Source organism: Plasmodium reichenowi, chromosome 14 (assembly GCF_001601855.1).
Source record: "Plasmodium reichenowi strain SY57 chromosome 14, whole genome shotgun sequence".
NCBI lineage: Eukaryota > Apicomplexa > Aconoidasida > Haemosporida > Plasmodiidae > Plasmodium > Plasmodium reichenowi.
The window spans coordinates 1,270,166-1,287,665 of record NC_033659.1 but is presented as its reverse complement, the minus strand read 5'-3'; the positions used below and the strand labels follow the sequence as shown (position 1 = coordinate 1,287,665).

At 20.5% G+C, this 17,500-nt stretch overlaps 1 protein-coding gene across 1 annotated transcript in view; it reads left to right on the top strand.

Annotated features, from left to right (window-relative positions):
* The window catches only part of PRSY57_1432700 (putative membrane protein), a gene marked incomplete at both ends in the record, with an annotated part of 17,577 nt that extends 502 nt beyond the window's left edge, over positions 1-17,075 (top strand). The window contains one exon of the mRNA XM_020115315.1: positions 1-17,075. This exon is cut by the window's left edge and continues 502 nt beyond it. Coding sequence (XP_019969972.1) covers positions 1-17,075 — 17,075 coding nt within the window.
* Positions 17,076-17,500: the final 425 nt, after the last annotated feature.

The following is a 17,500-nucleotide window of genomic DNA, read 5'->3' as shown; positions in this document are numbered from 1 at the left end:
AAAAAAAAGAATCTTATCAAAAGGATTATAGTCACAATAATCATTATTCTTTACATTTTATAAATAATATTGTCTTGTTAAAAAATAAATTCTCAAATAACGAAATTTCCCTTACTTCAAAAAATTTTAATTATAACTTAAAAATAAAGAAGAAATATATATATAAGAAAAAAAAAAAGAAAAAAAAAAGAGTTCCTAAAAGATTTTGGTTGTATATTCAAAAATTATTCTTATATAAATATTATTATTTGATTAATAAAACTGTAGATTACAAATGTGAAAATAATATTTTATATGATCAAAAAATTAATTATTTATATAATATTAAAAAAGAAAAAAATTTTCTTTTCAAAAATTTTATATTACAAAAATTATTTTGGGTGTATAAAATAAATAAACACAATATTCAAATCAAACAAAATAATAATTATGAACCGTTTCATTTTACAAATATATTATATGATAGTAGTATAAAATATATATGTAATAAATTATTATTTATATATTTTTGTTTAAAAAATTATCATCATTATAATGATTCTTTCGATATCATGAGAACTCAAAATATTTTTATGATGTTATGGAATTATATATATAATACAGATTATTATGTAAAATCAAAACAAGTGAATAATTTTTTAGAATATATTATGAATCTCTACATATTTTATAATTTATTAAAATTACAAGTATATATTATAATACAAATATCTCAAATCTTAATACAATTTATATTAAAAATAATAACCTTATGGATAATTAATATGATGAACAATGTAATAATGTACCTTTCTATTATTTTTACAATGATTACAATATTAAAGATGTTTTATAGTACCTTTATTATTAATATTTTTGTCTTACACAAAGATATTATACTATGTGATCAATATGAAAAATATAATGATAATAAACAAATTGTACATAACAATAATTATTATGTTAATAGAAGTATTATTTTATATAATTTATGTAACATTAAACAATATACAATAAAATATTATAATATTATTAATCAGTGTATTCATAAATTATATAATATTATGGTTATAAAACAAAAAAATACCTATAATTATATTACAAAAAGTTATTTATGTGTATTATTTTTGAATCAGCTATATTATAGTAGAATACAATGTATTAGGATATATGAAAAAAATATATATCCCATATCACTTCATCAGCTGTGGAAAAGTAATATAAATACTTATTTTATAAAAATATTATTATTATTATTATTATTATCATCATCATATAATAATTTAAATAATACCAATGTGTTACAATTATATGATTGTTATAAATATAATGTGCACAATAATTATTTGTTTATTTATTTTAATACATTAATAGTAGCAAGTATATTAAATTTATTATATATTTTTTATTATGTATGTATTAACAAAGTCTGTATTTATTTATATAGAGATTGTATTATTTCTTTATTCTTATTATATATAGATATATTATATTTATATAGATATTATAACCATATAATAAGAATACGTGATATTTCACGTTTGTCGTATATAATATATGTTGTTGTTTTATTAATACATATTATGATGTATATAACATGCTTACATAATTTAATAAGAATTACATCACTTGTTATGTTTTTTTTTGTTTTTATAAATACATCATTGTCCTATCCTAATATGAAGATTATTAATATTATTGCATATTATAATAATACATATAATTCTATTTGTAAATTTTATTTATTATGTATTCCTACTATATTTAATATGTATAAATATTCCTCATTATTAACATGTATATATTTTATACATACAATAAATGTTTTTGTGAATTGTGTTACTTTTATATTATTATATTTTATTGTGATTTTATCTTTTTCTTTTTTTATGGACATGTATATATGTTCCGCCCCTATATTATATGATACACTTCTTTCCAAAAAGAAAATTATGAATTTAGAAAAAAATAGAAGATACACATTCGTTTCTTATAATAGTTCATATGCCTTAATGAGGACAATACATTTAATTCACCTTAATAAATTATACATATATGATATCTTTATAAAGCGGAATTTGGTAGGGTGTCATGGGCTCACATTGTTTATACTTGAAAAACATGAAAGGAATGATTATATTGTGAATAATAATTATAATATAGTAATAGTAATAGTATTAGTAGGAAGAAGAAATAGGAGAATACAAATAAAGGATGGACTTATTATTTATAAGATCCCTGTTATTATATTAAACCTTCCTTCTAGAAAAAGCAAAATATATACAAATATATATTCCTGTGAAAAACATTATAATACAAAATTGTATTGTTTTTTTATTTTTAAACAACGAAATAATAATGAGATAGTAGACGATGTGCATAATGAGAAGAGTAAGAATTATTATATGAACAACCATGTAAAATTTGTAAAAAATAAAAAATCATTTTTGTTACAAATATATAGTGATCCGTTCCATTGTAAAAATAATAATGTTAATAAAATCTTTAATAATATATCCTTATGTTATAATATTAATTTAGAACATAGAATGAAGAATGTACAAAAATATATCCATGCAGATATGTCAATACATTTTAGGAAAAAAAATAAAAGAGATAAAGGAATAAATCAATATATTTATAATTATATACACAATTTTTACTTAAGAGTATGTAATTTTCTTTTAAATTTTAAAAAGAGAACAAAATATGTATTAAACATAGTATTGTGTATCTTTAAATTGTTAATATTGACAAAAGAAATATTAGTGTTTTATATCTATAACGTGTTCATATATTATTATATATGGTTGAGGTGTTATTTTGTGTTATACAATATTATTTATGAGTATAGAGGGAGAAAGGTTTACATGTTAATGGGTCTGTATAATAACAGCAAGAGGTTTAAGGATAATCATAAAAAGGATCTATATAATAAAAATATAAAAGAGGAAAAAGAAAGGAAAGCAAAATTTGTAAGTTGTGCTACAAATAATGAGTATAATGATAATAATAATGATAATAATAATGATAATAATAATAATAATAATAATAATAATAATAATAATAATAATAATAATAATAATAATAATAATGATAATAATAATAATAATGATAATAATAACAATAATTACAATAATTACAATAATTACAATAATAATAATAACAATAATTACAATAATTACAATAATAATAATAATGGTGGGGGTGGAGATCGAAATGATGAGAACAATGATAAAGATAAAAAAGAAGATAATGATGATGCTAATGATAATATTAATAATATGTTAGAAAATGATGATGGGAAAAAAAAAAGAACTAGGAGGAGAAAGACAAGTGATAAAAGTAAAACCATAAATAAAATGACAACGGGAAGGAGAGGTAGAAAATCTACAAGTATGTTAAATGCACATATTGATGCAAATAATATTTTAAAAAATAACTTGTACAATATAAATAATGGTAATTATATGAATAATATAAATAACTCTATATTGTTAAATAATAATATGCAAGAAAATTATATGAATTATAATAAGTCATCAAATATGCTTATGAATAATATCCCTAACAAAATGAATATGAAAATGAATGGGCAAATAAATAATGAAATTATGAATGATATGATAAATTATAATATGAATAATAACATGGGTAATCAAATGGGTAATCATATATCTAACCATATGAATAATAATATATATGTGAATAATCGAGCTGGTATTGGTTACATGTCTAATAGTGTTAATCAGCATAATCATATGTCTCCTCATATGAATAATACAATAAATATACATAACAATAATAATAACAATAATAATAATAATAATAATAATAATAATAATAATAATAATAATAATAATAACACCAGCAACATCAACAACAACAATAACAACAACAATAATAATAATAATAATAATAATAATAATAATAATAATAGTAGTGGTAGTAATTGTGTTAATAATACATTGCGTAATAATTTGATGAAGAATAACTTTAATCAATTTAATAGGATGGTAAATAATAATTCAATTAATATACATACTTCGAGTTCGAATATAAATAATAATATGAATAATTATAATATACATTTAACTCATCAAAAGATAAACAGTAATAATATTAATAATAATAATAATAATAATATTAATAATAATACTAATAATAGTCTTAATATGAATGGCAAATTGAATTATCATCAAATGAGTAATAAAGTTCATGGTACCGTACCAATACCTATGAATGTTCATATGGGTGGTACATCCATAAGTAATATAAGCCATATGAATAATATAAACAATATGAATAATATGAATAATATAAACAATATGAATAATATAAACAATATGAACAATATGAACAATATGAATAATATGAACAATATGAGCAATATGAGCAATATGAACAATGTGAGCAATATGAGCAATATGAACAATATAAACAATATAAACAATATAAACAATATAAACAATATGGGAAGTAGTAATAGGATGGGCACAAGTCCAATAAATCATCCTATTCAACATAAAAAGGGAGGCACACATATGAGCAATCAAATTGCAAGAAACTCAATGAATAAAATGTTAAGTAACCCTATAAATGTAGATAACAAAATGAATGTGCTGAACAGAAAAAATAGTTGTACCGTTAATTTTAATATGAATAATTATATGAATTCTAATAATATGAATAGAAATTCTCTACCTAATAATATATGTAGTGGTGGTACTATAATGCCAAACGCCATGAATAAAGGGAAGATAAAAGATACAGGAATAAATAACAACTCATTCAGAAATAATAATAATAATATGAACAATATGAACAATATGAACAATATGAATGGTATGATAAATAATAGAATGTCTGAACAAAATATTATAGCAAATAACATGATAAAGTCAGAAATGAGAAATAATAATTTAATGAATATGAAATTGGTAAATAGAAATCAACATATGAACATGAAATATGTGAGTGAAAAATATCCCATGAATACAAAAATGATTCAGAATAATAATATGATGACTAATCGAGATATGAATATTATAAATAATAATAATAATAATAATAATATTAATGGTATTAATAATATGGGTTTTATAAATTATATGAATAAAAATATGAAAAATATAAAAACGGAAAATTATACTTATGATCATCACTTATTGAACCATGATACTTTAAGTCCTATGGATACATATGATATACAGCACATGAATAATAATATAAACAGTATGAATAATATGAATAATATGAATAATATGAATAATATGAATAATATGAATAATATGAATAATATGAGTAATATGAATAATATAAACAGTATAAAAAATATGAATAGTATAAAAAATATGAATAGTATAAAAAATATGAATAGTATAAAAAATATGAATAGTATTCATGGTGTCAACTCCAAATTTATATTAAACAAACAGGAGGATGATAAAATGTTACACCCAAATAATCTTAATAACGAAAACGTTCAATCAAACACGTATTATCATCAAACAAAAGAAGAAGAAATAAATACTTATAATAATACACATAGTAGTACTACGATTAATATGAAAAAAAAACATAAGAATAGTTTGAAAAATTCGAAAGAAGATGATATGAATAATAATCAGAATTTAAGAAGTGTAAAAATTAACTGGAATAAATATGATAACTTATTTAAAAGGATCCCTTTAGAAAGAAATTATGAAGGATTTGTTTTAGAACAGAAAAATATAAAAGATGAAGATACTATTAATTATGAGAAAACATTTATGTTAGAAAATATGGAAGATAAAGAAGATGATGCAATATATTGTGATTTATCAAATATAAATTTTAAAACATTTTTTAAGGATTATAATGATATATTAAATAAACTTAATTTAATAAAATTAAATGATAAAACAAATTTCAAAAATAATTGTTATTCTCAATTATATGAAGAAATATTTTTGATCATAGAAAAGTTTTTAGATATATCACACTTGAAGTATCATAATAATTTTACACATACCAATTTTTATAATAACTGTTTGAAATATGCAATATATCAAAATAAAGAAAATCCGAACTTACATAATATTAAGGAAGAAAATGTGGATAATAAAAATATTCATGGATTAGATATTCATTTAACTCTTGAAAATAATGAAACAAATAAACAGGAACATAATCAAAATGATATTAATGAAAATAATACTAAGAAAAAAAATAATAATGATCATAATAATAATGATATTAAATATCTTATATTCAAAGGGAAATCTTCTATTTTTGATAGTGTATCCAAAAGTTCAAATAATAGTATATTTTTTAAAACTCTCTCAAAAAAGAAAAAGGAATTCAATGAATTATGTGAGAAAAATAATAATTTTGATTTTGTACCAAGAAATATAAACCTTATACAAGCAAATGAAAGTAATATTAATATGTATCCATCAAATGCTAGTTCTCTAACCATTTCCAAAAATAATACTTTAAAAAATAATGTAATCAGAAGCCCTTCAAAAGATGTTAATGTGGAAACCCCTACGATATTTGAGAATAATATGGTAATTAATAGTAATCATAATAATCATAATAATAATAATAATAATAATAATAATACTAATAATAACAATAATAACAATAATGATAGTAACAATAACAATAATAACCTATTTAGTACTAAAAGAAGCTTGAGCGAATCAAAATTAATTTTTAACCAAAATGTTCTTATTGAAGAGATCTTATCAAAGAAATATCGAACCTTCTCCATAAACGAATTTCTAGATGTGGAACTAAATGATAATTTGAAAGAATTAGTTCGTGTGTATAAAAAAAATTTATGTTATAATATAAAAACATTTTTAAAAAAAAAAATGAAACGTTCAAAAAAGATGTATCATCAAAAGAGTTATTATGATACACTTACCCATCTTTTTAGACATAGAATGACAAGAAAATTGTTCAAACGAATAAAACGTAAATTTTTTAAAACAACAAAAAAACGAATCAATAAAATGAAAAAGAAAAAATGTAAAAAAAATATGAAGAATGAAGAATTAAGTAAGCAAAATGGTAATATTGACGATAGTCTCTTTTTAGAAACAACTGATCACATCGATAAATGTGATACTCGAAATAAATCAACTGTCGATGAAAAAAATGGAATAGATGAATATCTAGATGAAGAGGAGAAACCTCTTTTCTCATTTTGTTCAGGGAGTTCAAAGGAAAAAAAGCATATGGATGATGATCATGATCTTATTGAAAGTGGAATCATACGAATTAAAGGAGAATTTTCTGAAGATAGTAATATAATCCACAGCAATAATATTACAAATGATTCTACACAAAAAGGGAGAAAAAACGCGACATCCAAAATGAATAAATTCGTCGAAGGAAAATTAAATTCAAACATTTGTAGTAAGGATAATAATTATATTTTATATCAAGTTAAAATGGAAGAGGACCAAATGGATCCTCTTAAGATTAATAACAATGATGATACTAAAAATAATAATGATAATAATAATTATAATGATTGTTTATCGTTAGATGAAAGAAAGGTGTCTAATGCATGTTTAGAAAGCGGTCAACAGAGGGAATTCAACCATATAAATATCTCTAATAATAATAATAATAATAACAATAATGATAATAATAATAATAATAATAATAATAGTAATAATAATAACAATAATAATGAATCTCCTTTTAGTAGTAATGTTAGCAGTAATAAGACGTCAGGGAATTATGATATCAATGTATATATTGAAAAAGAGAGCATGAAAATAAAATATAGTATGACAAAAGATAAGGATACAACAGAGGATAAGAGAAAAAATAAAAATAAAGAATATACACAAATAAATGAAAAATTGTTTAAATATTCTTTTTTGAATTTATCTCTTTATAGATATATGAAAAATCTCGAAAATCAAAGAAATAAAAATACATGTGATAAAATTAAAAAAGAACAAAAAAAAAAACAAACTAATGTAAAATATAAAACTAATGCAATTATTGATTTTGGTGAAAAAATTGTTTGGGTTTCTTTTGAATTTAAGAATTTACATATGTTAAAAAAAATAAAAAATAATTTCTTATGCTCAAATTATCTTAATAATATTCAAAATATAACAAAAGAACCAGAAGAGAAATTTGAAAAATATATAACAGATGAAATGAAAAAATATAAAAATATAAAAATTAAGTTTTATAAATTCTTAACATATTATGATTTTGTTTTCTTAAAAAACCGATTAAATTTTATAAAAATAACATATAAAAATGATAATGATTATATGTTACAAAGAGGTATGGAAGAAACTAAATCAACAATGGGCATAAATAATGGATCTACCGATTTTCAAGTTGAAAATAAGGAATTGAAGTTTAATGATTCTACAAATTGTTTGTTAAATGGATATAAAATGGACGAATGTAATAATAATAATAATAATAATAATAATAACAATATTTTAATTAATAAAAATACAAATAATGACATGCCTGAAATGAATAATGTACTAAGCTTTAATGATCATCAAATTGTATATGATAAGAATAATATAACATTAAAAAGTAAGGTAAAAAAAGAATCAAAAAGGTTATTAAAAAGAAACAAATTATTTAATGATAATATATCTTTATATCCATTAATTGATAAAAAGAAATTAAATTCATACATAGACTTAAATTTAAATGTAGATGTAAAAAAAGAAGAATCAGAAAATGGATGTGATGAAAAATTAAATGACAAAGTATTAAGTTTTATTAATAAATATTTATATAAAGGTTTAAAAATAGATACTAAAAATGAATGCTCTAAAATGGGAATTTATGAAAATTATGATAAAATTAAAAATATGACAATAGGAATGGATAAATCAAATGATAGTATTATTATTGACAATTTCTTATGGTATAATAATCCAGCGCTTTTTACTATTTTTGAAAAATATTATTTATTATTAAAAATGCAAAAATATATATTACAATATAAACATTATTCAAAAAACAATCTTAAGAAAAAAATTAGTTCTGAATCCAATTTTGAAATGTATTCTAGTTCGACATCTATAAATTGTACATCTTTGAATAAATTAAAGGGTAAACGTAGATGTATAAGAGTGAAAACAGCTAATTTTGGAGAAGACGATTGTTTATTATCAAAACATAATCCAAGGTCAAATGTAAGTAGTTCCCATGGATATATGAATAATATTAATGAAAAGAAGAAAAAAAAAGGATCAATAACTAAGCAAGTCACGAAAAATCATGACAATAATAATGATAATAATAATAATAATAATAATAATATGAATAAGAATAAGAATAATTATAATAATAACTGTAATGCAGATGCTCCTAGTACAGGATTAGACATTAACAATGAAAATGCAACCACATTGATTGACGAATCACAAATAGCTGATGTAAATAATATAAAATCAGAACCCCTTTTAGAAAAAAATGATAAAGAAGAAAAAAAAGTAAATGAATGTTTCACACAAGAGGAGAACAAAGAGCATGAAAGTATGGAACCAAACATAAATATGGACATAAATATGGGCATAAATATGAACACAAATATGGACACAAATATGGACACAAATATGGACACAAATGTGGACATAAATATGGACATAAATATGGACATAAATATGGACATAAATATGAACATAAATATGAACATGAATAATTCTGGGCTGGTAAGAAAATTATGGCATGCTGATGAAAATGCAGAAAATGTAGACGAACAAAAGGGGAATGAAGGAAAAGATAACGAAGTTATAGAAAAGAAACAAAAGGAAGAAGCTGAAGAGGAAGAGGAAGAAGAAGATGGAGATGAGAATTCCGTTTCGTCAAGCAGCACAGTTAAACAACTTGACAAGAATTTAAATATAAACGGAGAAGTGTCGAACAACATTAAAAAGGAATTACAAAAAGGTAGAAATACAAGATTAGGAAATAATAAAATGAATACAAAAAGATATTGTTCATCACAAGGCACTACACCAAGAGGAGACATGAATTTTCTGGAAGATACAGATGATGAAAACTTAAAAAGAAAAAGAGGAAGGAAAAAAGGAAAAAAGCGAGGTAGAAAAAAGGGAGTAAAGAATAAAATAAAATTATTAAATGAAAATATTGATTCTAAAAAAAATAAAGTATTATTTGAGGGATTAATAGAAGAAAGTAATGTTAAGGGATATAATAAATTAGGAAATAAAATATTAATGCCAGATGGAGGAGAAATGTTAGATAATTCATTAATAGGAATTGATGAAAAGGAAAACGAATTATTATTAAATGAGTTAGTACCGATTGATAAAGATATAATAATTGATTTATTATGTGAAGAAGAGAAATTAATAGAAAGTTATATAAAAAATTCTCGTTTTGTTGATAAAAATTTGATATGTATATTAATATATATGAATAATATACAAAAGAAATTAAGTTCTATATGTAATAATTTATTGGAAAAAATAATGAAAGAAAATAAAATGCCTACAAGATTATGTGATAATATAGAGAAAAGTAATGAAATTACTTATAAATATATAATGTTTGAAAGATGGAATCAATTAAGATATTCTTTATTTTATACTATAAGTTTAATGAATTCATCTATACAATATAATCATAATAATAATAATAATCATAATAATGATAAGAATAATAAGAACCAATTAGTAATTTATAATAAAAATATTAATATTAATTCTATATTTGATTTACATGAATATTCTTGTAAACATAAAAAATATAAAATTCCTCCTTTTGAATATAGTGTTTTTCTAAAATATAAAATTTATAAAAAAAATAAAACAAGCACACAAAAAGATGATCTAAATGAAAATGTAAAAGATTCTACCATCAAAAATATAACTGATGATATAAACGATTCTATAGATCAAAAGCCTAAGGGAGATGTAATTCAAAATTTGGAAGATAAAAAAAACAATTTTGCTAATGATAAAGAAAAATTTTGTGGTTTCTCAAATAATAATGATTTAAATATAACACCTGCTTTTTCATATTGTTGTATATGTTTTAATGATGATTATAATACCATGCAAGTTAATGAACAAAATGAAAATCTTAATAACTCATCCAGAAATAATTCATTACAGAATATAACAAATGATAACAAAAATGAAAATTTGAATAATAAGATAAAAAGTGGAAAACAAGATGAACAAGAAGAAAAAGAAGAAAAAGAAGAAAAAGAAGAAAAAAAAGAAAAAGAAGAAAAAAAAGAAAATATTAAAATTAAGGAAAATAATAATTTACATTTTAAGGATAATATTGAAAAAATGGAAAGAAAAGAAAATCAAAATAAAGAAAATACAAATAATAAGGATATTTCAACAAATGATGCTAAAATTTATAACAATAATAATAATGATAAGAATAATTTGTATAATTATTGCCAAAATAAAAAGAACTCTAATTGTTCTAGTAGTAGTAATGATATAGATATGAAACTCATTGAAAGGAATATAAAAAATACACATAACCTAATGTTAAAATGTAGTAGATGTTATATGCATGTTCATAAATTTTGTTATATATCTACAAAAAAGTCAGATGAAAATATTCTTAGTAATATTCAAAATAGTGCATCCATTAATAGTAATGAATGGTTATGTCAGAGATGTGAATTTGAAAAGAAATCTTTGGGTAATAACTTCTTATATATTTTTGATACGAATATTAAATGTTATATATGTATAGAAAGAGGAGGAGCATTTATTCAAATAAAAAATAATATATTTGTTCATACTTTCTGTGCAACCTTTTGTGTTCCTGATTTATTAGTTAATAATAATGTAAATTTAGAAATTTTTAATGAATATTTACAATTGAATAATATGTCTTTATCACAAGAAATTTTTTCAGCTTTTCAAAAAAAAAAAAAAAAAAAAATCAATCAGAAAAAAAAACAAAGGAAGGATTATATACCGGTGAAAGATTCAAACATAAAACAAATATATCATAATAATAATACAGAGTGTAATGATGCCCAACATGTTTATTTTAAAAAAATAAAAGAAAGTGACAAAGAGATAAATGAAAAGGATGATCCTCCACATACTAATGATAAGATTCATAATGTCCTTCAACATGATAATGAATGTGAAAATGAAAAGGAGGGACATTCATGCAAATATGTTTTTTCGAGTAATAATAAAAATGAAGAAATATGTGAAAAAAAATGTGAACAGAAATGTAAAGAGTTAATGAAAACGAAAAAAGAAAATAAGATCTATGATTTCTTTTCATTTATTAAAAAAGATGATAAGAAGAGAGGAAACGAATGTGCAAGTACTGTAGAGAATATACAAAAAAGAGTAAAAATAGATAATATCGATGAAAAGAAAAATGAAGACTATACAAATGACAATTTAAATGATAATAAAAATAGTAACACAAATAATAAAGAAAAGGAAGATACAAATAATGTTATGTGTGATAGTAATAATAATAATATAAATAAAATGAAGTCTACTCAAAGTTGTAATGTTAAATATGATATTAATTTAGATGACGATCATGATGATGAGAGTTATACTTCGGAAGCTTCTTCGTTATCAGTTGTATCTAAATATTCTATTAATTCTATATCTACTTTGTCAGATAAAAATAATATGAAACTTTGTAATAAGGGAAAACAAAAAAAAGATAAAATAAGAATAGAAAATAATTATAATGATATAAATAAATATATTAAAAAGGACTATATCTTAAACGGTTATTTGAATGAAGATGTTAGATGTGATGTATGTTTAAAAAATAAAGGAATATTTATTAAATGTCATAATATGAATTGTGGAAAGTACATACATCCATTATGTGCTTATATGTGTGGTTTATTTATAAAATGCAAAAATTCAAATAAGAAGTTTTTGAAATTTCAAAATAAAATTGATTATTGTTTTCCTAGAATATTTTTTTATGTAAAATGTATTTTCCATTCTATAAAAAAATATGGAGTTGTAAATATATATGATCAAATTATTACAAGAAGAACAAAATATTTAAATAGAGATTTATATCCTAATATATATGAAAATAATAAAAAAGAAAGAAAACCTAAAAATTCATTAAAATATAATAAAATACGTAATAGTAATAATAATAATAATAATAATAATAATAATAATAATAATAGTAATAGTAATAATTATTATTATTTTAATGTTAATATTAATAAAAAAAATGATATATATGAAATCTTGGCATTTAATTTTAATCATTTAGATTCTTATCAATATAATTTCTTCTTACTTCCAACTATCGATTATATGAAAAATAATATATGTTTAGTATGTTTTACTTCTTATAAGAAAAATGAATTAGTACATTGTAAATATTGTAATATGTGTGTCCACAAAAATTGTTATTTAGTAGATTCTTCATATTTAGAATATCAGTTTTATCGAAAGAAAAAAAATACATGTACACTTTTAGTTCATAATAAAGAACAAAAAATAGCGAATCTCATAACTCAAGTAAAAGCTAGAAAGGAATCTGTATTCTCATTTTTATATGATCATCACAATGTAGGAAGGATAAATAATTGTACTACAATCAATAATACAACAAATTCTTATATCAATAATCAAAGCAGTCATAGTCAAGTGGCTGATTCGGAAGCTTTATTAATGTCACCAAATTATTATGAAAGAAAAAAAAAAAAAAAAAATCATTCATTTGGAGAGAGTGTTGTTTCTTATTCATTAATTGGCAACCAATCAAATAATGATAAAATTAAAACCAACAAAAATGGAAATAGCTATCATAAGGAGGATTTATATGATAATGTACACATTAATAATAGTTGTGATCATTTTGTTCTTAACAAGGAGGATAAGGATATAATTGTTGATGATGATGATAATAATAATAATGATAATAATAATAATAATAATGATAATAATAATAATGATAATAATAATAATAATAATAATAATAATAATGAAGAGATTTTGCCTAAAAATTGTAAATGTGAAAAGTATAATTGTGATAATGATAATTGCCATAATAATAATGATGAATCATCCATTATTAATCCTTGTGAAGATAAAAATATGGATGCAAATTGTGATATGGATAAATTATTAAATAAGAACGATTCATATGATAATTTTGGAAAGGGTAATGATTTTAATAGTGGTAATAAAATACATGGAGATAATATGAACTGTAAAGATAATTTGGTAAACCATGATGAAAATGTTGCTTTTGATATTGATAATAATATGAAATATAGAAAGGACTTAGAAAATTCGGAAATATTTAAAGAATTAATACATAACGAAATTAATAATTGTCTATTTACTAGAGAAAATGAAGAAAAAGTAAATTTTGTTAATAAATTAAGAGATTTTTTTCGAAATGATAAAACTTATCAATCATTAAAAAAATGTTCAAATGAAGAAGAAAAATGTGTAACAGATATAGATGATGTATATGAAAAGAAATTATTTGTTTGTGATTTGTGTGCTAATAATTATAACTATGAAAATGTTAATTGTATATTATGTAGTAGAAAAGGTGGTGCTTTAAAAATGGTAAAAATTAATGATTATATAAAAATCGATAAAACCAAAAATAAAAAAAATAGTTTTATGAAAAATGAAAGAGATTATGTATTTGTACATATGCAATGTGCATTATATACACCTCAAGTTGTTATTCAAGATATAAATGAGGAATATTATCAAATATATAATTATGATAATATTAATATAAATAATTTAAATGAAAAAGAATTAATGAAAAAAAAACATTATGAATCAGATACAGAATTACATTATTTAAATGTAGAATATTATCAAGATGAAAAACAAGGTTTATTAAATCAATTCTATTATAAACAATTCGGTAATAATATAGGACAAATGAAAAATATAAAAAAAGTTATTGATAAGAGAAATTCGCTACCTATAAGAAACACATACAAATTGTATGATCTGCCTGAATCTGAGCAAATGTATCCTCTTGACAATATTAACAATATTAACAATAATTATAATGTCACTAGTTCTAATAATATTTATAAAAAAGTTTTTTTCAATTTTAAAAGAAAAAAATCAGATTATAAAGAAAAAGAAGAAAAAGAAGAAGAAGCAAATATTAAAATAAATCATTTTAATAATGATCAAGGGGAAAATAAAAATAAAAGTGAATTAAATTTGGTAAATAATCATGGAATAAACAAAGATCAAAATGATAATAATGAAGCGTATGATAACCAAAATAATGATGAGTCCAAAAATTCTAATCATGATCATATTTTAGGAAATAACCAAGGTAACGATATAACAAATTCAGTAGCATTAACTACTGTTGAAGATATATGTGAAAAAGGTAACCAAACATTAAACAACAATTTGGAAATAAAAAAAGAGGAATCTAGTTTTTCAAACAAAGTAACAAATGAAAACATACAAATTATAAATGTTAATACTTATAACAAATGGAAAAGTGGAAGATTTTCTGTATATAACAATATTTGTTTCAATAATAAAATGAAAATAAATAAAAGAGGAACAATTGGAACAACAACAGAAATAAGTGGATATCATGTAAATCATTTAAATGTAAACAAATTTATTAATAAAAAGTTAAAGAAAAATAAAGAATATATATCATCAACATATAATGATAATAATAAAAATAATTATAAGAATTTAAATAATATGAATAAAAAAATACTATATAATAGAAGAAATACCAATTTATATTATTATAATTTGAACAGGAAAAAAAATAATTATAAAATTATTATAAAAGATAGAATAAAAAAATATTTAAATAAAAATACTTGTTATATTTGTAATTTATCATATGGATATACACAAAAATGTGTAGAAAATACGTGTACACACTATTTTCATATATCATGTGCACGTATACATAAATTATTTTTTGAATTTGATTATAACTTTTTAAAAACGCATCCAGATAGTACTACAACAGATTTATCTAAAATACCGAATTCTATGATTTTCTGTGAAGATCATTCAAAAATAAGAAGACGTGTAAAACCATCCATAAAATTATTTTCGAAATTAAGGTCATTTCTAGAACTTGCTCGTATTATTGTAGATCAAATGAAAAAAAGAGAGGATATAAAAAATTCCTGGATAACTGAAAAGTATAAAAATGCTCTATATAATAATGATATGTTATATGATGAAGAAAATGATATCACTTCATCGGCCCTCTATAATGATGATAATAATATGGAAATTGTTAACTTACAAAATGATAGTAATTATTATAATTATGATGACGATGATGATGATAATAATAATGATGATAATAATAATAATGATGATAATAATAATAATGATGATAATAATAATAATGATGATAATAATAATAATGATGATAATAATAATAATGATGATAGTATTGATCATAATAATGAAGATTATGAATATGAAGAAAATGATCCTTATTATGAACAAAAATACGCATATACCACATCAAAAGATCGTTATAATAATGATGATATATCATTAGTACGAAACAACAAAAGAAGAAATAGACGTTTGTTGAATAATGTTCCAAATGATCATATAAAAAGTGAATTGAACATAAATTATACTAATGAAATGTCCTCTCATAATATGAGGGAGAAATCACAGAATCTAATGTTTCTTTCAAATAGTAATGATAAGGACAAAATTTCCTTTTTGGTATCAAACGAAGAGGATGCAGTAAATAATGATGAACATGAAAAAGAAAATGATTTTATAAATTTTAAAACGGAACAAGAAAGTATGAATGAAAATAATGAAAATAATGAAGAAAATGAAGAAATCAAAGAAAAGGAACCTAATACCTTTTATAATTCGGTCCTAGATCATAATGTAAAAGGCGAGGATTACAAGGATGAAAATAATGAAAACATTAATATAGAAAATGCGAAGGGAGAAAATAAGGACAATGATGATGATAATAATAATGATGGTAATAATAATGATGGTAATAATAATGATGGTGATAATAATGATGGTAATAATAATGATGGTAATAATAATGATGGTAATAATAATGATGGTAATAATAATGATGGTGATATTTAGGATTTTAATTTCCTTTATATTGTATAAAATAAAAAAATAACTATTCCAAAGTAATGATATTCATACATATATATTCTTATTCTTATTCTTATTTTTATTTATTTATTTATATAATATAATATTATATTTTTTTTTTTTTTTATTAAACATATAATTTTTTCATAATTTTTTTTTAAAATATAATAATTTTAACATATATTAAAAAAAATTTTATAATAAATATAATATATATGTAAATATTATATACATATATATATTACATAAAACACACAAAAAAAAATTAAATATACCATTAAAAGAATATTCATGTACACATATATAAATATGTATGCACTTTAAAAAATGTATCATTTAATGGTGACTAAAACAACAAAAAAAAAAAAAAAAAAAAAAATTAAAAATTAATAATTAAAAATAAACAAATA